This window comes from Schistocerca nitens, chromosome 2 (assembly GCF_023898315.1).
Source record: "Schistocerca nitens isolate TAMUIC-IGC-003100 chromosome 2, iqSchNite1.1, whole genome shotgun sequence".
Classification (NCBI taxonomy): domain Eukaryota; kingdom Metazoa; phylum Arthropoda; class Insecta; order Orthoptera; family Acrididae; genus Schistocerca; species Schistocerca nitens.
Genome location: NC_064615.1, coordinates 555,312,964 through 555,335,461, shown reverse-complemented (window position 1 = coordinate 555,335,461; position 22,498 = coordinate 555,312,964). Strand labels below are relative to the sequence as shown.

General features: G+C 41.0%; 1 protein-coding gene across 1 annotated transcript in view; it reads left to right on the top strand.

Annotated features, from left to right (window-relative positions):
• LOC126235152 (uncharacterized) overlaps positions 1–21,901 on the top strand; it is a 907,277-nt gene extending 885,376 nt beyond the window's left edge. Inside the window, exon 5 of the mRNA XM_049943885.1 lies at positions 21,687–21,901. Coding sequence (XP_049799842.1) covers positions 21,687–21,700 — 14 coding nt within the window. The 3' untranslated portion in view covers positions 21,701–21,901. The remainder of the gene's footprint in view (positions 1–21,686) is intronic.
• Positions 21,902–22,498: the final 597 nt, after the last annotated feature.

The following is a 22,498-nucleotide window of genomic DNA, read 5'->3' as shown; positions in this document are numbered from 1 at the left end:
ACTATATTGTAAGTCGTTTAAATACGCCGCGGCAGCGGCTCTTCTTTCTCCACACAGCTCAGCTCCACAGATAATATTTTTATATGGCTGAAAAATATCTTAACAGGATGGGATAATAGGCAGGCACACTTTAACATTTAAGTAATACAAGTTTTCATTTAAACAACTCTATTTAAACATTTAAATATCTTAATAATTACAGACCTGTGTACATTCACGCGCAATGGCGTCCAATTCACAATCTCGACAAAAGAATGCTACCTCCGCGCTCTCTACGACAATAACAGGAGATCTTTCTCTCACAGCTTTCAGATTAAGAAGAACAGAGACATTGCTTTACATCATGCCTTATATACAAATTCATTTGGTGATCTTTGTATAACATTTATCTTCTGTGTCGGTCTTATTACTCGCCGACACAGACGTTCTCAAAAATAAAAAATAAAGAAAATAATACATAATTTTACATAATGACACAATATGACACATCTAATATTTTAATTATTACATAATATATTGTCTTTGTTTATTACAAGACGTTACAAGACCTAAGCAGTAAACAACGGTAACAGGCAAGTTGGTTGTTTTGAGAAACTGTGCAGTAAAGTTTCAATAAAACTGATAAACAAGGTATTTGAGGTGCATTCAATGTGATTTTTAATTCATATAAGGCCACATTTTCAAATATTTATAGGGTAATGACACTTTTTTTTAAATCGTACGTCCTGTCCAAAACTTTATTCCTAAAAATACGATAATGGTTAATTGACATTGTTTACTTGTTAACTGAGTACACTTAAATGGGTTAAAATGGCTTACCATTGTGTACTCGCTGGGCAAGTTAACGAAGCATTACTGTGAAACCTCACAAAAATGCAAATTTAAATGGACAGATTTGTTTCAGTTTATGATATTAAAATTTGCTTTACCAATTTTCGCAGTAATAAAATATAACAACCTCAGAACCTAGCCTATAAATCAGGATAATATAAAATAAATTTTATTGTCAGCTTAATACAGCTCATAGACAACATTAAGAACGGCCCTAACATTTCTCCCATTGCACTGTCGCATAACTTCATGTAAAATATGGTAAGAGACACAACGTTGTTTATTTGCTTAAATGATTCAGAAATATATTCAGGATCTTTATCTGAGTCGTAGTTATCCACATCATCCTCTAATTCATTCAATTCGTCTCTGAGAAGCATTTTTCTGGCATAAGCACTGTGCATATTACTACTACAGGGAGTCATTTAAGTCACTTATTCTGATAAAGTTGCCATTAATGAGAGTTTGATATTAGACATAGAGCTGCCATTTCTCGGTTTATCATTGATCTATCAACTAATATGGTTAAATCACATCACATCAGACAATAAGTCTGTTTCTAATCGACTATCTCTTACTACTGTTAACAGATAGATGTTCATATGAGGTGCAATATGCTTGGGACATCATTGGCTTTTGTTCTTGGTTCACCTTTTCCAGAAAAGCAATGTTACAGGCAGTAGTGCAGATTCCATTTTTCACACAATCTGAGTACATAGTCTATCTCAACCCTATCAAGTGCCTCATTTGTTCCTTTCCGATGAAGAACGGACACAATGCCTTTGTTATCGCTGGGCACATACTTCGCTTATTCAATTTGTATTTGGAAACGTCTTGATATATTGCTCTAAATTATAAACAATTTTCTTTCACTTGTAGCATGGAAGCACTTCTAAAATATATCAAAATTTACTATCATCAAAGTTACCTCACACACCGATTAACAATAGTAATCAGTAACAATTGACAGCTCGGCGCTTTTGCCTGTGATAACTACCTGACAAACTGAGATACAAGTCAAACAAGCTCTGCAAAAACCGATGGCACACGTGCCGTTTTCCGTGTTGCACTTTATGTTTCCGGGATTACACTTGTGTAACAGTGTATTTTTACCGACCGCAGTGAGCTGTAGAACAAAGAAGGTGATGGTAGCAGGGGGGGGGGGAGGGAGGGAGGGAGGGGAGGGGCCACCTGTTATGGCCGCTGTGCCACCTGTAGGCTGCGGCCGTACCAGCCACGCCGGGTCACGACGTGCGGTCGATACGATACCACATCGACCTCGTCGCACGTGAACGCTCCGCCTCCCAGGGGCTATCAACACGCAGCGACCCGCAGCCGAAGTGGGCGCTGCGCTGCCATTACACGGGGATTGTTCCGTGGAATTGTCTCTCTGCCTCTGTTTCTTCCGTTTGTGTGACCCCTGGCACGTCTCCCTTCCCTACTCTGCCCGGCTCACAGACACCACAAGAACGAAGACACTGTAGTAAACTTTTGTAGAAACTGCATGTGCTGCGGTTCGTGAAGTTGCTTTTCATCCTATCTTCCCATTAACATTCCAAAGGAACATATCAGCGCTTTCTAGAGCGAGCTGTTACAAATAGAAACGTAGGACGCTTTCCTTTGTCTAACAAACTTAAAATTTTATGTCTGTGTACATGGAGTGACTAAAAAGAAGATAACTACAGAACTGTAGGGCAATTATTTCACAGAGGGAATGTGTTGTTGTAATCTAAAATATTTTATGGTCACTTACAGATAAGATGAAAAATCTGACCTCATGTTCTAGGCCAGGGGTACATCTGTTAGTTATAACTCTCTGACGGCCCACGTATTCTGCAGTAATGGTAATTTATATAGTGGGGAAGTGACTTCATTTTACAAAATTTGTAAATCAGAGTTAACATAAGTTAAGCCATACAATAATAATTACTTATCAAACACGCAATTTCAAAATTTTATGAAAAAGCCTAAGGAAAATGTTTTTAAAATCCATAAGGCCTGCCACTCGCCATGAAAGCTGGAACGCCCACTAGTGGGTGGCAGGGACCGGATTGACTGTCACTGTTCTAGGACAATCTGTTGTGTGGAAAGAGTTAATGAAGCGTTCTTACCCAGTAAGATATCGTTTTTGTTGTGATCTTCAGTCCAAAGACTGATTTACTGCAGATCTTCATGATAGTGTACCCTGTGGAAGCCTCTTCATCTGCGTAACTACAACATAAATTGATATGAACCTGTTACTCTAGTCAGCCTTTGCTCTCTAACCAATATGTATACCCTCGACGCTTCCCTCCATTACCAAAACGATATTTTCTTGATGCCTCATGGTCTCCTTATCAACTGATCCCTTCTTTAAGTCAAATTATGCCTTTTTTCATTCCCATTAATTCCAGTACTTCCTCATTAGTTATTCGATTTATCCATTCAATCTTCAACAGTCTTCTGTAGTTACTTCTCTCTTCTTTTTCGGAAATGTTTGTCGTTCACATTTCACTTCAGTATAAGGCTACACTCTCGACAAACACCATCAAAAAAATCTTCTTAATAATTAAATTTATATCCGATGTTAACAACCTTCTTTTTTTTCAAAAGTGCTATTGCGCATCTTCTGTTTATATATACTGTCTACCTCAGCCATCGCCAGTTATACTTCTAACCAACTAGCAAAACTCATCTACTCCTCGCAAGATTCTTAAGTGAATTCTCCCTGTCCTTAAAATATTTTTCTTTAATAACTCTCAGTCTGACAGTATTGATATTTACTTCATGCCATAAAGATAGTATAATTATATGAGTATGTGCCCAAATGAACTTACATGATAATACCTCTTAAAGAAAGAAAAGCCGGCGAAGGAATGAAAATTTACCCTGTTTAATGCCTCATAAATTTGACCGGATTTTCTCTATAGATTCACAGAAATTGAATCAGATCAGAGATCATTTGAAGTCGTACACGAATATTGATTATACCAAACTTTATTCAGATTGATAAAATAGTTTCAACAGTAGAGGAATTCCCAATATAATTCTACAGCTTTTCTAGTATTTACGGTTGACATCCAGAACACAAGTCCAAATGAACTAATGCAGTTAATCCAATGGACACTTATCTGGGAAAAGAGATGTTTCGATCCTGTTACGGTCATCCAGATTGAGATTTTCCACGGTTTCTCCAAATTACATCGATAGACTACAGGTGTTGTTTTCCAAACAAATATAATAACAATTTCCCCCTCCCCCGTACTGTCCAATCTGATCAATTACTCTGTATCTAATGGACGTTATCTTCCATTCTCTTCTTCTTCCTTCCTTCGATCCTTCAAGGAGAGAGAGTTATTTCTTGGATCTTATTCTCTTCAAGTAATTTTGCTTGTGATTAACGCACAGCACAGTTGTTACTTAATAGTGGTTGTTCCTGTTGTGAATCACTTTTGTTGCTATCTTTCAGCTCTTTTAATTATCCAGGATGAAACTGTTTCTTACCTTCCTTGATGATAAAAGTAGCGGATATTGGATTTGATTTTGTTTTTCCAATGTCATAGTCATTCGTTTTCCTGCCTTCGTTTACTTTCATTGCAACCGAAAATGTTATGCTAGTAAGCAGATGTTAAATATTTTCTTTATTCTTATATGGTAAGCATGGAGAGGTAATAAGGGGAGTTGTCATGACGTTACATACTTGTAGCTGACGTCAGCAATGTTAGCTGCCACAAACTTTAGCTCCACGTGACAGTTTTTTCATAACAAAAATGACAGATTGTGCCATTTATGAGTGTATTAATCATTCTGTATATAGTCTAAATTATAAAGGAATCACACTTGAAGCAAGTCGATTCATTCAAGCATATTTTCTTTAATATACATGAAGTTTGGTTACGCTATTTGCTTTTGCTGTAGTGGTTTTATTTCTGGCATTAAATTTAAACTTCCTTTTAGCCCAGCTCGAAAAGCTCTCTGGGTGAACGCTACGAGAAGAAAAGATTGGAAGTCTACCAACCATAGAAAAATTAGTTCTCAGTATTTTCGAAAGAGAACATAGACGGAACATCAGTTTCACTACTCAATATTAAGGAAGATGCTGGATTACGAAAACAGCCTGTTCACAACACATATTTCTCTCCTTGGTTATAACAAAAACAAAGTTAAATTAACGAGGTGAACCTCGTCGTATACTGGTCAACTGCGCATCTAAGACCAGAAACTCGTATGAAAATGCCTTCCTGATGCTGTGTTATTCACGAAAGCACTGTATCATTTATTGTATTAAACAACTGTTGCCGGCATGCGACAGAAATTAAGAACGAGAAACAATCGTAAACAGTTTTCTGATAATGTTTTGGGCCGTCTAACATGGCGGCGCTGTCTTCAAAGTAACATACAGAGTAAGCCTCTAGTGCCGTCTCCAGTTGTTATATCTCCAGGATGGTGAGAAAGAAAACTATATTCGATGAGATCATAGAGAAAATTTTTTTTTACTGATATATATCTAAAATATCTAGAGAGAAGGTCAGCCTTGTATTGTCAACAATAATAGCCGTACGAGTCCGGATGAACATTACGTTCAGTTATTTTTGTGTAGACATTTCTTCCAATAAAAACTTACCAGGTTTTCGTCGGGTTCTGATGATATGCATCCCGGAGTGTGTTCTGAGTACCTGCTTCCATTAGTACCAGGGAAATTGAGTGTTTTCCTGGTGATTCTCACATCATTATAATCTTTGCAACACGAGCAGTTCTCACCAGATAATGTGGAGGATCATCCTATGCTAATACGCCATGAAAATCACTTCTCGCGATACAACTGAACGCATGAAATAAGGACGGACACGTGTAACACACTAAACATTCGCAGCCACCAGCTTTTACGATTATTTTGGGTCAGGAGAGCGTTGCATCCCGAATGCTTCACAGAAAAACACCTCTAGGTGGAAGATGTGTAACAACTAAACAGTAAAAATCGGATAGCGTCATAAAAGTATAGTGAAGGTAATGAGCAGACCTAACGGAGACCTGTTATAACACAACATAGCTTTGTATTACGGCGGGAGGATCCCCCGTTTTGTGATGCTTGTTGTGTGCACATCTCTGTTCGCCACATTTTAACGGAGTGCATTTTATACCGTGATGCAAGGATAGAAGCAAAAATTGCTGGGGATCTGCCCTCTATTTTAGCTCATGATGAGACGAGTGTAGCTAGGGTTTTAAGGTTTTGCGATGTGTCTGGACTCTGGCCTAAACTTTTTGGATGGAGGTTTTAGTGTGTTGCAGAGTCGCTGGCTCCTCCCTTTTTTGCCTTGCGGTCAGCCAGCCACTCCCATCTGCTATATTGTGTTAGCTCCTTCTACCGCTTTCTTCCTGTGCCATTCATGTTTTACTACTGATGCAATGCTTCGTCCCACGCTTCGGATGGGTACGCAAATAGTTTTCTAGCCTTTGTTCCCTCTGTTTTACTTTCTGTTTTATCTTCCTGTTGTGGGTCTTTTCCTAACAGTGCGGGCGCTGAAGACCTAGCCGTCGTGCGTCCATACAGACCTCTCCATCCATCCATCCAGTTATAACGCACCCCTACGTTTCCATATTCGATAGTAGCTGCAGCTCATTTACAATGTAGTCTAAGGGTGAGATTGACACAGATTCTCAGTTTTAATTATTTGATTAATTGAAATGTGCTATTAGTGCAGCAGAGACCGTTCAATATAAGAACGTAATTACATGCATTGGATGCAAGGAACGAGAATGTACGTATTACATTCAATTATATTGCCACACTGACAATTTCTTTTCAGGAAGTTACTAAATAAATGTTGACACTTTTATTACAGTTACGTTGCACTACACAGGAAATTTGAGAAAATTGTAAGAACACTGAAATTGTATTTGTAATTAACTAATATCTCATTCAAATACACTTGTTACTAGAACCATCAGGATTATGTTTCGTGTATATATTTATTATCTCCAGCTAAATTCTTGGTTTGCTGACAATGAGAGCGATGGAGAAGGTCAGAATACATATCGTGTCGTATTCCCTTTAGAAATACCCGGACCATTGTTTGAAACGGAGACGAAACTGATCGTCAGTCAGTTCTACAATTTCCTGTTTCTGTCTCAGCCGCCTTCGAATTCTGCTAGTAAAATCTATTTAGCACGTTTTCTGGATACTGAAAGCTTTATATACAAAAATATTGTCTGGATGTGAAAAACTGAATACACATGTTTCGAAAGCTTTCTCCTCAAGTAACATTTACTTCAGATAATGTATTCAGTTGCTGAGCAAAACTGACTATTGGTTGTCCCCGTGTTGCGCATGTGGACAGTGTCGTGAAATAAAACTTTAAACTTCATGAAATTCAAATAGTAAATTATTCTACATTGCTCCTCTCAGGTTCACAGAAAACAGGTCTCATTCTTTGAAAAACTTAACTGCAAGGTACTATGCCTCAAATAAGAAAGTCATCGCTGCACAACTGACTGACTAGCAAGTCAACTACAGATAAAATTAAACACAGAATCAAGGCTGTTATTCACTACTCCCACAGTGCTTTCATTCAGTACAGTAAAGCTGAATTATTGTCAATAGCCGAAAACACATGAGAACCTTACTAAAATGCGATAGTACAGTTGTTTAACTGTGTAATAGCTGACAGACACAGGATGTCCCACGAACAACACGACGCTGGCTCCGTCGTCGCGCGGGAAACAACAGACTCTTAAACCGCCCTCCCATAGAACGAAGCAGCTTACGTTGATGTGGACGCGAACGAGACATCCGATCTCGCGAGAGAAAGCGCCATCGGATCAGGAGAAGAGCTGGTTGGCGTGATTTTCGCTCTCTGTGTTCTATAGCGACAGTTGTAGGCTTTATATGACTCGCAAATCACACATTTGCTTAGGAAAATGGACGCGCGTAAAACAGCTGCGTTAACTCTGTTAGCCATTGTCGAAGAAGAGCAGAGAAGATCGCGAAGAATATTTTGGACTCGACGATGGCTTCAACAGTGAATTGTTAGTGGAGAAATACTACATAATTCTGTATAAAGATCTGAGATACCTATTGGTAGAAGTTATTTATTAGCTCATTTGAATTTCATCCCACTTTAGGTTCTAAATTAAATATGGAGTTAATATAGTTAAAACATAGCGTCAAACGTCAGTTGCTGCGTGTGTAATATCCGTATTCTCGGTGTTGCTTTGCCTGCCAACATTCTGAAATAATGTGATCATACATAGATTTCAATATCGAGATTCATTTGGTAATTTCATTCGAATGGAAGAGGAGATTTTTTTCGAAGCTTCGCACCATCACTGAAAAAGATATTTCTCATAAAGATACAAATATAACAGAAAGCTTTACGATAACAAAAACTTCCAGTGTGTAACTTGTGTTCATTTTCAGGCATAGATTGGCAGTCACGTTAGGTTTCTGGCTATTGGGGAACCAGTCAAGCCGTTGGTATTTGCAACAAGAACTACATAAAATACATTATTTATAGTAAAGAACATCAACTTTTGAGGTAATACTTCTATTAAATGAATAAGAAAGACACAGAATCTTTTAGAAAAGAAAAGGTTTATTTGTTTGTTTGCAACATACTCCGTTACAATATTTGTAATACTATGTTGTGTGTGTGTGTGTGTGTGTGTGTGTGTGTGTGTGTGTGTGTGTGTGAAGTGGAGTGTAATGTTTTTGTTGTATGATGATAGTCACGGAGAGACTGCTCCTTGCGAATAGCACCGATGTGGCTGCCACTATTACCGAGGGACGCATCAGCACCAACAGTGTCACATGCCCTCACTTCAGAGGACACTGCGGAGAGGACTGGTAAAAAAACAAGAACATTAGCGCAAAGTCTGCTGACCAGGAACGTTACTCCAGCACCTCTCCTTCCCTTGGCGGCCAAATACTCGCAATGAAAATTTGTTTCCACCATCAGGATTCCAACCGGCTTCTACATCTACATCTACATTTATACTCCGCAAGCCACCCAACGGTGTGTGGCGGAGGGCACTTTACGTGCCACTGTCATTACCTCCCTTTCCTGTTCCAGTCGCGTATGGTTCGCGGGAAGAACGAGTCTGAAAGCCTCCGTGCGCGCTCTAATCTCTCTAATTTTACATTCGTGATCTCCTCGGGAGGTATAAGTAGGGGGAAGCAATATATTCGATACCTCATCCAGAAACGCACCCTCTCGAAACCTGGCGAGCAAGCTACACCGCGATGCAGAGCGCCTCTCTTGCAGAGTCTGCCACTTGAGTTTATTAAACATCTCCGTAACGCTATCACGGTTACCAAATAACCCTGTGACGAAACGCGCCGCTCTTCTCTGGATCTTCTCTATCTGCTCCGTCAAGCCGATCTGGTACGGATCCCACACTGATGAGCAATACTCAAGTATAGGTCGAACGAGTGTTTTGTAAGCCACCTCCTTTGTTGATGGACTACATTTTCTAAGCACTCTCCCAATGAATCTCAACCTGGTACCCGCCTTACCAACAATTAATTTTATATGATTATTCCACTTCAAATCGTTCCGCACGCATACTCCCAGATATTTTACAGAAGTAACTGCTACCAGTGTTTGTTCCGCTATCATATAATCATACAATAAAGGATCCTTCTTTCTATGTATTCGCAATACATTACATTTGTCTATGTTAAGGGACAGCTGCCACTCCCTGCACCAAGTGCCTATCCGCTGCAGATCTTCCTGCATTTCGCTACAATTTTCTAATGCTGCAACTTCTCTGTATACTACGAGCCCACCGCACAAGGGGCCATGGAGGAGGAAACAAATTTGAAGAAGGTGGACACCATCATACTACCTTTCCCTTAACGGTGCGCAAAGCACGATACTATAAGCAGTGCTACAGTATGGATACCGAGCGAGGTGGCGCAGTGGTTAGACACTGGACTCGCATTCGGGAGGACGACGGTTCAATCCCGCGTCCGGCCATCCGGATTTAGGTTTTCCGGGATTTCCCTAAATCATTCCAGGCAAATGCCGGGATGGTTCCTCTGAAAGGGCACGGCCGACTTCCTTCCCTAATCCGATGAGACCGATGACCACGCTGTCTGGTCTCCTTCCCCAAACAACCAACCAACCACTATCGCCGCAAGTGACAGTATGGACATGATACCAGACCTACTGCATTACCTATCAATATACAATGTCCTATCATTTTCTTACAACAAATAGTGGCTAAGGCGACGCATTTTCGAGAGATCCTCAATTTGCCGATGCTTAGAAACAGCTTGTATCCGTAACGCACATAGTCTACGACAAAGAAAACTCACTAAATACCACGTTTAACGCCATACGATATGGTGGCTACTATGTACTGCTTGTGACGTAAAACGATGCCGTATGTTATTGGCCACGTTTCTTCCGCGAGGCAAAAATCTGACATGTCAGATTCCTGTGACGTCACCAGTTCCTCGTCCACGTACCTCTTCACGTCATCAGCAGCCGCGGCAACAAGTACGCCACGTAACACTTCCGACTACTATGTCAGTAGCATCTGATCCCGGACGTGTACACTCCTACTCCAACCGTGCCTAGTAAAGGAGGCGCATTACTTTAGCTGGCTTTTGCAGTCTGTCCAGGATGGAGAGGTTGATCGTGAAATGCTTTTTTCTTCTGATTAATCTCGGTAGATTTATCGGAATACACGTACTGGTAGAACAATAGACGTTTTTCTCTGGAATGTCCTCATCCGTTGCATCGAGAGACTCTGAATGTTGTAAAAACACTACTGTATTGTGTAATTATATGATCGTATCTCTTCCGTCATACCTTAACTACCGTTAGATATTTGGCCAGCATCCTGCAACGATCTTTCAGAGTACTGACAAGTAACAAAAAGAACTACAATTATGTCGTGTAGGACAGCAACAGATGACCACACTCCCAATGCGCCTATGACAGAGTTATGATAGTCCTTTTTTTTTCATTTTCTCGTGCGTCTTTCCAAGACCGCTGCTACCTTCTCTAGCTTTTTCGTGGCTAAAACCGGTACGCCACCTGTCACACTCTGGACAACGAGCCAGAGCATCATGCGGGGATGGTGGCCTCAGCCTGTGCGGCCACTCAGTCTCACAAACAGAGATCACACTCTTCCTGAAACACCCTATGTGTATGACCAAGTGTACAGTTCATCGTTTTTATCATCCACCAAATTTGCTGGCTGTGTAACAAAAGTTGTAGTCGGTATTTACAAAAATTCCTTGAACGATTTTATTACACTTGTCTCTTTTTTTAATGTGCATTGCTATAGCACGATACCTGAACTATTCAGAATACCTGACGAGAAAGTGAAAAACCTAGAAAGTGAGGAACACACGAAATGATAATTCAGGTTGAGAGGGTATGTGATGTTATTTCAACGAATACAAAATCGAGTCAAATTTACAAACAACTTGGCAGTATGAGCCCACTTATCAGTTTGACGTTGCACCTCATCTGGCTTGGATGAAAGCGGTTGACACAGTTTCTTAGGGTGTCATAAAGGCGTTCTTTCCTCCCGTGAGGCAAAATGGCCTGCAACTGTTTTAATTAGTCTTTGATATCATGGGATACAAAAGAATTCAAGGTTGGTTCCACAAATGTACTATCGGGGACAGATGTGATTTTCTCACTGGGCTAGAAGTACCTCAACATCACACGAACAGTTCATAGACACACGTGCCATGTGAGGACTAGCATCGTTCCGTTGATAAACGGCACTACAGCGCTGTAGCGTGAGAGGCAACATATGAGCACGCTGGATGTCCGTGACGAACCGTTGTGTCATGGCAGTTCCCTCACTCACTACCAGCCTTGACCTCAACTCACACTCGATAACTCCCTACACCTTGACGCCACGAGTTAAGACTGCAGTGCCTCCACAAAGCATTGGAAGAATGAGGCCTCTAGCCACGTCGCCGCCATACTCGCCGATGGTGATCGATTAGAACCCTGACGACGAGTACGCCTACCACCCTGTTGCCAGGCAGTCAAACATCGGACCATTGCCCCAGAAATCTGTACATTGCACTATTAGATCTGCCAGCCAAATGGAGACCCACAATGAATCTCCTTTCAAACTGTCAGGTGCTGATAACTCTGTCTCACTTGTGTATGCGTCATCTCCGTCTCCTTTACCGTGATCATTCAACATTTGACGCTGTTTACGACCCTTGTGTATCTTAATAGGTATCGAAACAACAGTAAATACGACGGTGAGTCAAATAAAAACCTTAAATTTGTATAACAAATCGAAATTTCGCGCCATTATCCTGTAAGTTGGTAAGCGTGCAGCAAACAGCGTGCAGAAAAGCCTGTAAGTGGCAGCACAGTGGAGATGCACACATACCGTCGCAGTATCAGTATAAAGATGGCCGACCCACTTGCGACTTGCACCAGGGAAGAACAGCGTTCTGTTATTCGGTTTTTGCGTAGTGAAGGTGTGAAACCTATTGAAATTCATCGACGAATGAAGGTTCGGTACGGTGATGCATGTTTGTCACAGCAGACAGTCTACGAATGGAGTAGGAAGTTCGCAAATGGTGCGACTTCAGTTCAAGATGCTCCTCGTCCAGGTCAGGCACAACGAGTTGTGACTCCACAGAACATTGCAGCAGTTGAAGCCTAGGTGCAGGAAAACCGCCGAGTAACACTGAATGGCATTGCAGCATGTTTACTGATTAGTCATGGGTCAGCACACCACATTGTGCATGATGTGCTCCAGTTTCTCAAAGTGTCTGCAAGATGGGTGCCACGTCAGCTGACTCCTGAAATGAGAGAACGATGTGTTGATGCTTGTGAACAACTTCTTCGGCGCTTTGAACGAGAAGGTGATGGCTTCCTTGCAAGAATCGTTACTGGGGACGAAACCTGGGTTCACTTACACCAACGGGAAACGAAGAGAGCGAGCCATTCCTCATCACCAAAACCAAAGAAGTTTCGAACAGAGCCATCAGCAGGGAAGGTTATGCTGACTCTCATTTGGGACGAAAAAGGCGTCATTTTGGAGAATTACATGCCCAGAGGGACCACTGTCACCAGTGCATCATACATAAATACCCTAAAAAATCATCTGCGGTCTGCAATCAAATCAAAGCGACGTTGATTGCTGTCAGCAGGTGTCCTTTTGCAACATAACAATGCAAGGCCCCACACTGCCCGTCCAACAGTTTCAACAATCACAGACCTGCATTTTGAGTGTCTTCCTCATCCACCATACTCACCAGACTTCGCCCCAAGTGATTTATATATGTTTGGACCACTCAAAGACGCAATGGGAGGAAAGAAGTTCCGTTCTGATGAAGAGGTACGCCACGTGGTGCATGAGTGGTTGCGCGGACTAACAAAAGAATTTTTTTCTAAAGGAATTTATGCACTTTGTAAGCGCTGAAGCACTTGCATTGAGCGTGGGGGAGATTATGTTGAAGAGTGATACAGATTTGTACCACTTCTGCACAATAAATAATATTTAAAACAATATTTAAGGTTTTCATCTGACTCACCCTCCTACTAACAACACTAATGCACTCTACTGACCGTTTCCCTGTCACAGAGAATTTACATACCTGTCTCTGAAGTGTATGTGTACGAAGTTCCATTGACATCCAAGGATGTCTTGTGGCTGCTGCAGATCCTGTCAGGCAGACTACATTTAGCTATTTTATTGGGTCATTATTACGCAGTACTTTACCGGGCATTGAAACATCCCGACTTTTCTACTTCTTTTTCGTATAGATACTTAATTTTTAAGCAATTTCAAATTTTTCTGTTTAAATGCTGCAAATTGCTACAAATTTGGAAAAAACCTTCGTTAGTTTGCTTTGAAGATGTGCGTATCATGATTATTCGGTAAGCACTTTTCAGTCAAATAGAATACTTTTCTGTATATTTTAGTTATTTATACTCACGTTATCCCTTATGATCTACAGTACCTCTCTTCAGCTTTCTGCCTGGTTATCCGTTGTCTTGTCTTTTAGTTGATTTTATCCACTACCAGGTCAGACGATACATTTCTCTAGTCGTCTCTTCCTCCAGCAATAAAATGCCTGAAGTCACCTAGTTTAAACACATTGGTTAACACCAGCGTAGCATAGTAATCATATTTATCAACGTTTCCACAAGGCTATTTCAACTGCCAAAGATGATTCAGAGTTTCGTTATGTATATATTTCTGTGAATCCGATTAGGTTTCGATACCAGATGTGTTATCTGATCTCGTACAATGGAGTCAGGAAGAGTGGGAGAGAAGGATAAATCATTTTCAGATAGTGGAAAGATCTTCGGTAAAAACGGACATTCGGAAAAGGCAAACAACAGAGCGCAAACTCAATGTGATAGTTAAGAATGAAGTGACCTTGAGACAGACTTTTACTGCTACTGCTGGCTGTTGTCCGCAGTGCAGGATCGCTGTGTTTAGTGGGTCAGCGCGCTGTTTCACGGTGGCCGCTCATTATGTAGCGAGACTCGGCTTCATTGTGAAGCATAGTGCTGCCCGTCTTGGCAACGACTCAGCGGCGCAGCGCTGACGCATACGTCGTAACGCACCAACAGAGAGCGTGCCAACACGTGTACTGCCAAACTGGGTTGCTTGGCACAGCGGAATGTCTTACATTTTACTTTTAATACCTCCGTAGACGTCTTTTCGCAAAGGTCTTAGCCATACTTCTGTGTGGACAGCGATCCTAAATTACGTACTTGGCTCAGACAACTGCTCTGTGGTGGTAACTCATTTAAAGAAGCTAACTGATACAAAGGGCCAATATTATGCAAGCCTTATTCTTTTATACAGCCACATATATTTTGTAAGTCATTTCGGAAATGTTTTGTATTCTTCATCAGTTTCTCAGCTCGTAACCTCTTCAGTACCTCGCATAGGCCGTTACACATTTACTGTCTGAGTCTCTTGATTCTTCAATTTCGTGACTGGTTTTATGCGACCCGCCAAGAATTCCTTTCCTGTGCCAAACTCTTCATCTCAGTATAGCACTTGCACCCTACGTCCTCAATTATTCGCTGTATGTATTCCAATCTCTATCTCCCCCTACTGATTTTACCATCTACAGCTCTCTCTAATAGCATGGAAGTTATTTCTTAATGACTTGACACATGTCCTATCATCCTGTCCCTTCTTCGTGGCAGTGTTTTCCATACAGGAGCGGAAATCAGTATAAAGGCAGGGATCCTATGACAGTAATACTACAATGTCTGTCTCATACTGTAAAGAATTTATTATGAAAGTAGTAAGTACATATAAAACATAAACAATCGCGACAGAATTACACTACTGGCCATTAAAATTGCTACACCACGAAGATGACGTGCTACAGACGCGATATTTAACCGACAGGAAGAAGATGCTGTGATATACAAATGATTAGCTTTTCAGAGCATTCACACAAGGTTGGCGCCGGTGGCGACACCTACAACGTGCTGGCATGAGGAAAGCTTCCAACCGATTTCTCATACACAAACAGCAGTCGACCGGCGTTGCCTGGTGAAACGTTGTTGTGATGCCACGTGTAAGGAGGAGAAATGCGTACCATCACGTTCCCGACTTTGATAAAGATCGGATTGTAACCTAACGCGATTGCGGTTTATCAAATCGCGACATTGCTGCTCGCGTAGGTCGCGATCCAATGACTGTTAGCAGAATATGGTATCGGTGGGTTCAGGAAGGTAATACGGAACATCGTGCTGGATCCCGACGGCCTCGTATCACTAGCAATCGAGATGACAGGCATCTTATCCGCATGGGTGTAACGAATCGTGCAGCCACGTCTCGATCCCTGAGTCAACAGATGGGGACGTTTGCAAGACAACAACCATCTGCACGAACAGTCTGACGACGTTTGCAGCGGCATGGACTATCAGCTCGGAGACCATGGCTGCGGTTACCCTTAATTTTGCGTCACAGACAGGAGCGCCTGCGATGGTGTACTCAACGACGGACCTGGGTGCACGAACGGCAAAACGTAATTTTTTCGGCTGAATCCAGCTTCTGTTTACAGCATCGTCATGGTCGCATCCGTGTTTGGCGACGTCGCGGTGAACGCAAATTGGAAGCATGTATTCGTCATCGCCATACTGGCGTATCACCCGGCGTGATGGTATGGGGTGCCATTGGTTACACGTCTCGGTCACCTCTTGTTCGCATTGACGGCACTTTGAACAGTGGACGTTACAGTTCAGATGTGTTACGAGCCGTGGCTCTACCCTTTATTCGATACCTGCGAAACCCTACATTTCAGCAGTATAAAGCACGACCGCATGTTGCAGGTCATGTACGGGCCTTTCTGGATACAGAAAATGTGGATACAGAAAATGTTCCACCGTTGCCCTGGCCAGCACATTTTACAGATCTCTCACCAATTGAAAACGTCTGGTCAATGGTGGCCGAGCAACTGGCTCGTCACAATACGCTAGTCACTACTCTTGATGAACTGTGGTATCGTGTTGAAGCTGCACGTGCAGCTGTACCTGTACACGCCATCCAAGCTCTGTTTTACTCAACGCCCAGGCGTATCAAGTCCGTTATTACGGCCAGAGGTGGTTGTTCTGGGTACTGATTTCTCAGGATCTATGCAGCCAAATTGCGTGAAAATGTTCTAGTATAATATATTTGTCCAATGAATAGCCGTTTATCATCTGCATTTCTTCTTGGTGTAGCAATTTTAATGGCCAGTAGTGTACGTAATTTCTTTCACAACACGAGTAACAAAATAAGGCGTTTCCCTTTCCTTGGTGGAAATTGGTAGACAGGCGCTCACTGTCCTTGGCACAGTTAGTACTTTGTCCAAACTCCGCTCTTGCTAATTACCTCAAAAATTCTCTTTATCATTGATTTTGTTAGGGTTTGTAGCTCTTGCACTGAAATTGTCCCCCACTCTTCTCGCATCATACTTTGCAGCTCACGTACGACCTCAATGTGCCTTCCATTGCGATAAATGCGCCTTGTAAGGTATTCCCCAATGGTATTCCCTGTGGTTCATATCCGGGCTACGTGCAGACCAGGGAAAGACATCGATATCTTTAAGTTCAAACGACTTTTTTGTTGTAACAGAAACATGCACAAATGCATTTTCATTTTCTAGGTCTTCATAAATTCTAATCAGTTCAGTCTCTAGCATCTTAGTGTACATGTTAGAGTTCATGATAGTGTTCAGCCAAGAAATGCGCGATTTATCTATAGCGCAGAAGGCTACCAAAATCATAATACTTCCACCACCAAAATTTCTGCTCATTATTATCTGCTGCTCTGTTCGCAGACCACGCCAATAATACTGAAATCCATCCTGCCCTGCTAAATTAAACTTTTTATCATCACTGAAGATCGCTTACCCAATGCTGAAGACCATAACATACGTTTTTCAGCAAAATACAATTTAGCCTCTATATGTTCGGGGAAAAATTTGTCTTACATATCCACCAGTTACTAACAACTGTAGAGCAGCAACAAGTTGTGAAGAATAACGGTTTGTGGCCCTTGATATGCGGGAAAGGAACCGCTTCGATGCCTCAAATAATTTTCTAAGTAGCCCATATTTCACATTCTGCCGATATCGTTCGCTCAACCTAACGAAATTATTCAGCACTGTGCTTGAACGTTTCAGCTTCTGGGCGATTTGACGATTAGACAGTCCCATTTCCATATACGCACGATTTTAGCTTTTCCATCTCTTGATAACTGTTTTCCGCGAGGCATTGTCACAGTCGTGGTTTACGTACACAACACACACTGTCACTAATAGTATCTCCTTCCTGTCTGCAGTAGAGGCACATACTCACTCACACCACAAACAGCCGACTGCCTTTATTCTGAGTTCCAACCCTTACACCTGACTCATCCATGTCTTATGATACATCGTATTACAGACATCAAATAAGACACCATTTTATTGCATTTTTCAGTTTACTGGATCTGTGCGCAACTATTCCAGCGGATAATGTTAATTTTCCTTCAGATATTCATGCTTTCATACTAATTTCCACCACTGTCCGTTCCTTTCTTCGCCCGTTCTGCGGACGAGCTCTTTATTCCTTACCAGTTCCCTGATTTTCAACTTTCTTCTGTAGCACCCTGTCCCAAATGCTTACATTCTCTTCTGTACCGGTGTTCCCCCAATCCAAGAATCATTACGACACAACGCTATGCTCTAAACGTACATTCTCAGAAATTTCTTCCTAGGACTAAGGGACAATATTTTCCATACCAGTAGAAGTTCATTGGACAAGACTGCCCTCGTTGCCTTTGCTAGTTTGCTTTTTATGTTCTCCTTGGTTCGTACGTTATACGTTATTTTGCAACCAAGGCAGAAGACTTTCATAACTTCGTCTACTTCGTGATCATCAATTTTGATGTTAAGTTTCTCGCTATTCTCATTTCTGCTATGTCTTTCTCCTGTTTACTCTCAATTCATATTCTGTACTCATTAGGTGTTCACTCCTTTCAACAGATACTTCTTCACTTCCATTGAGGATAGCAATGCCATCAGCAAATCTTGTCACTGATATCTTTTTCCCTGAATTTTAATCCCACTCTTGATCCTTTCTTTTATTCCGCCATTGCTTCTTCGATTTATGGATGGAACAGTGGAGGTGCAAGACTGCCTCTCTTTTCCACCATTTATAATCCGAAAAATTTCTTCTTGGTCTTCCTATCTTATTGTTTCCTCTTCGTTCTTGTATGTACTGCATATCTCCCGTCTTTCCCTTTAGCTTACTCCTAATTTTCTCAGAATTTCGAACAACTTGCACCGCTTTACAATGTCCAACGTCTTTTCTTGGTCGACGAATCCTATAAACTTGTATAGATTTTTTTAGTCTTGCTTTCATTACGAAGCGCAACGTCAAAACTGCCTCTAGTGCTTTCACCTTTCCCTAAAGCCATGATTGATAGTCATCTAACAGATCATTGGTTTTCTTTTTCATTCTTCTACGTATTATTGTTGTCAGCTGCGTTGATGCTTGAGCTGTTAAGCTGATTCTGCGATAACTATCGCACTTACCTGCCCTTGCTATCTTCGGAACTGTGTGGATGATACTTTTCCAAAAGGCTGTTGGTACGTAGCCAGTCTACACACAAACTTGAATATTTGTTGGTTCCTCCAATGGTTACAGAAATTCCAGTGGGATGCTGTCTGTGCTGTCTACCTTACTTTATCTCAGATATCCCAGGGCTCTTTTAAATTCTGACTCTAATATTGGCTCCCCTATCTCTTTCATATCGATTCCAACTCCTTCTTCTTTCACGTCATCAGACACATCCTCGGCCTCATAGAGACCTTCAATGTCCTCTCCCCACATATATGCTCTCTCCTCTGCATTTAACAGTGGAATTCCCATTGTACTCCTAATGTTACCACACCTTCTTTTAATTTCATCGAAAGTTGTTTTGAGTTTTCTACATGCTGAATCAGTCCTCTGACGATCACTCCTTTTTCGATTTCTTCAGATTTTCCCTGCAGCCATTCCGCCTTGGCTAACCTGCACTACCTATTTACTTCGTTTTTAAGTGCTTTATATTGCTGTAGTCCCGTCATTTCCTCAACAATTTTTACTTGTTGATCAATTCAATTATTACTTGTTACCCAAGACTTCTTCGAATTTACCGTCCTTGTACCTGTGTTTGTCTGTCCAGCATCTGTGATTGTCCTTTTTAGAAATGTCTACTGCTCTTCAACAGAACTGTCAATTCCGGTATTCTTTTTCACAATATCCAAATCCTCAGCGAACTTCAATCGCGTCTCATCATTCCTCACTACTTCAGTATCCCATTTACTTCCACACTGATTCTTCCTGACTAATCTCTTCAATTTCACTCTACTCTTCATCATTACTAAATTTTGATCTGATTCTATATTTGTTCCTGGGCACGCCTTACATACAGTAACTGAGTTTGGAATCACTATCTGACAATTACGTAATCCAGCTGGAATCTTCCCGTGCCTTGGGTCTTTTCCAAGTTTGCCTCCGCCTCCTGTGATTGTTGAACACAGTATTAGCTATTACCATCTTAAACTTATTGCAGAACTCAATTAGTCTTTCTCCTCCCTCACTCCTACTGCCCATCGCTTATTCTCCCGTAATCCTTTCTTTTATTGCTTGCCTGAAATATCGTTCCAGTCACACATGATTATTAGATTGTCATGTCCTTCTACGTACTGAATTACCCGTTCAGTATCCTCATATACTTTCCATATTTCTTCACTGCTGTTTGTGTCATCGGCTTGTATACCAGAATTATGGTTTTTGTCGTTGGTTTGCTGCAGAATCTGATGAGAACATACCAATCATTGACCTTTTCACATTATCTCAGTCTTCCTCCTCCCATTTTCTACTCAAATTCATATTACCCTGTCTTCGTCTGACAAAAAATCGTTATCTTTTTTCCATTTCCATCACTGAACCCGATTACACCTACAGACTGAGCATTTGCATTTCCCTTTTCAGATTCTCTAACTTTCCCATTGTGTTCAAACTTCTAACATTCCATATTTCCGCTCGCAGAATTTTATTCCTTCGTTAGTTATTCGATTTTTTCTCGTGGTCATTTCCCCTTTGGCAGTCTCTTCCCGGAGATCCGATTTGCGGACTAATCCTGAATCTTTTGCCAATGGAGAGATTATCATTACACTTTTTTCAATTACAGGCCACATTTTGTGGATAACATTATACGTCTTTAAGGCAATGGTTTCCACTGCCTTCTGCATCCTCACGCCGTTGATCATTGCTGATCTTTCCGCCTTTTAGAGGCCGTTTCCCAGCCCAAGGGCAAGAGAGTGTCCTGAACCTCTTTCCGCTCCTCCACCCTCTTTGACAAGGCCGTCTGCAGGACGAGGGTAACTTATTATGACGGAAGTTTTCGGCTGTCATTACTGACAATTTTTATTCAGAATGTTACCAGTGGCTGGATTTGAACCTAGGACCCAGGATGTTGTGATTACTAGTCAAAGATGCTACACCTAGACCACGGGTTCACTCACTCATCCTAGTGATGCCAAAAACCTGTATTTCGAGTAAACTAGCTAAACTTGACTATAAAACGAAAATGCTCCTAAATCTGTTTTTCATTGCTGCAGTCCATTTTGAATAGTAAGTTCCCCAATGCTTACGCATGATCCTGCTCCCTGCTTCATTACTTAACAAACATGTTCTAATGCTATCACAGCAATTTGACCAAGAAGAATGCAACAAAGATGTTTTTCATAGTTCAACAGTCAAGCAATTTCTTCTCTCAAACATCAGTTTATTGTTATTATTATTTTGTTATGTTCTTTTTGAATTATTCATACCATTATTCATTTTTAATTGCTTCTATTCTTTCACTCCTTTCTCTCCCTCTTCTGTAACCACTGCTGCAACAGACAGCATAGACAACAGAGAAAACTTAATTTTATTAATATAACAGTCTAGATGGAGTGACATTTATTTATTATGACCGTTTCGACTTTAAGTTAAAGTCGTCTTCAGAATGTGAGCCCCCTGTGCGTCGTGCTGGCGGGTTCTCGGCTGCAGATCGCTGATCTATGGGCAGTGAAGTCTAAATTTAAGATAAAACTCACTCTCATCATTATTACTATCATCATTTTTATTATTACAACTGCTAAATTACAATTACGAAAATGTCAGTTCTTTTTATGCCTAGTTAGTTTGGATGCGTCAAAATCAACGACTTGGTGTGCACAACTCTATGTTCTTCACAGACATCATAATCATTGCATTCCCCAATATCCAACTTTGCTTATGAAGTACCATCACCAATCTAAAACCTGCAATTAAAGAGCCCATATGTCCAACGCCTTTTCTGTAAACGTACTACTCACTATATCTATTGTATCTCCTTCTTCTTTTCAGCCAAACATCTGTAGAACAAACTAAGCAGTGACCTACTTCTGATCTAAAACCACGCTGCGTTCAAGAGCAACTCAACTTTGCCACATAACTGCAGTAGTAACTTATTATTAGTACCAATGTTACATGTACAGCGTAAATTAATTTGATATATAGTCCTGATTATATGTATGAAACGGCACTGGGGCCATAACTTTAACAAATAAAGCAAATGTACAAAAAAACACATATATATGGCCTAAATGCTTACAACGTTGTCGTAACTTCCATCACATTTACTATTATTACTGTTATTTTTGTTAGCATTAGGACTAAAAATATTATCATTGTATTTGATTTAACTGTAACCTTTGTGCTTTGCATTAGCCAATATGTAGCATCGTGTTTCAAGTTATCAGAATGTTCACAAATACCTGTTTCGCAGTGGAAGAGTATCATAGCGCCTTAAAGTTGTAAGATGAAATAAATTCCTACATAAATGAACAAATAAAATTGCATTTATGAATTTTCTGTCACAGGTTTAGCTTTCTGTGGATTTCATCTCCGATATCATCTGAATAGAAAAGCTACGTGACAGGCCAACCTGAACAGACAAAGAAGAAAACTGTGGCTTTTGAACAAAGAGAAAATGACTGCACACACTTGAGTCAGCATTGAGATCTTGTATTATCTGACAGCCGTCCCCCAGCACTAGAACCACTGATTAGTATCGAAAATTTGACAAGATCGTCGCAATGCCTGGCGGATCTAGAAGTAGTCATTCAGTACCTACTAACAAACATGTTCTTCATAGCTGACGTCATCTAGAAGCCGTT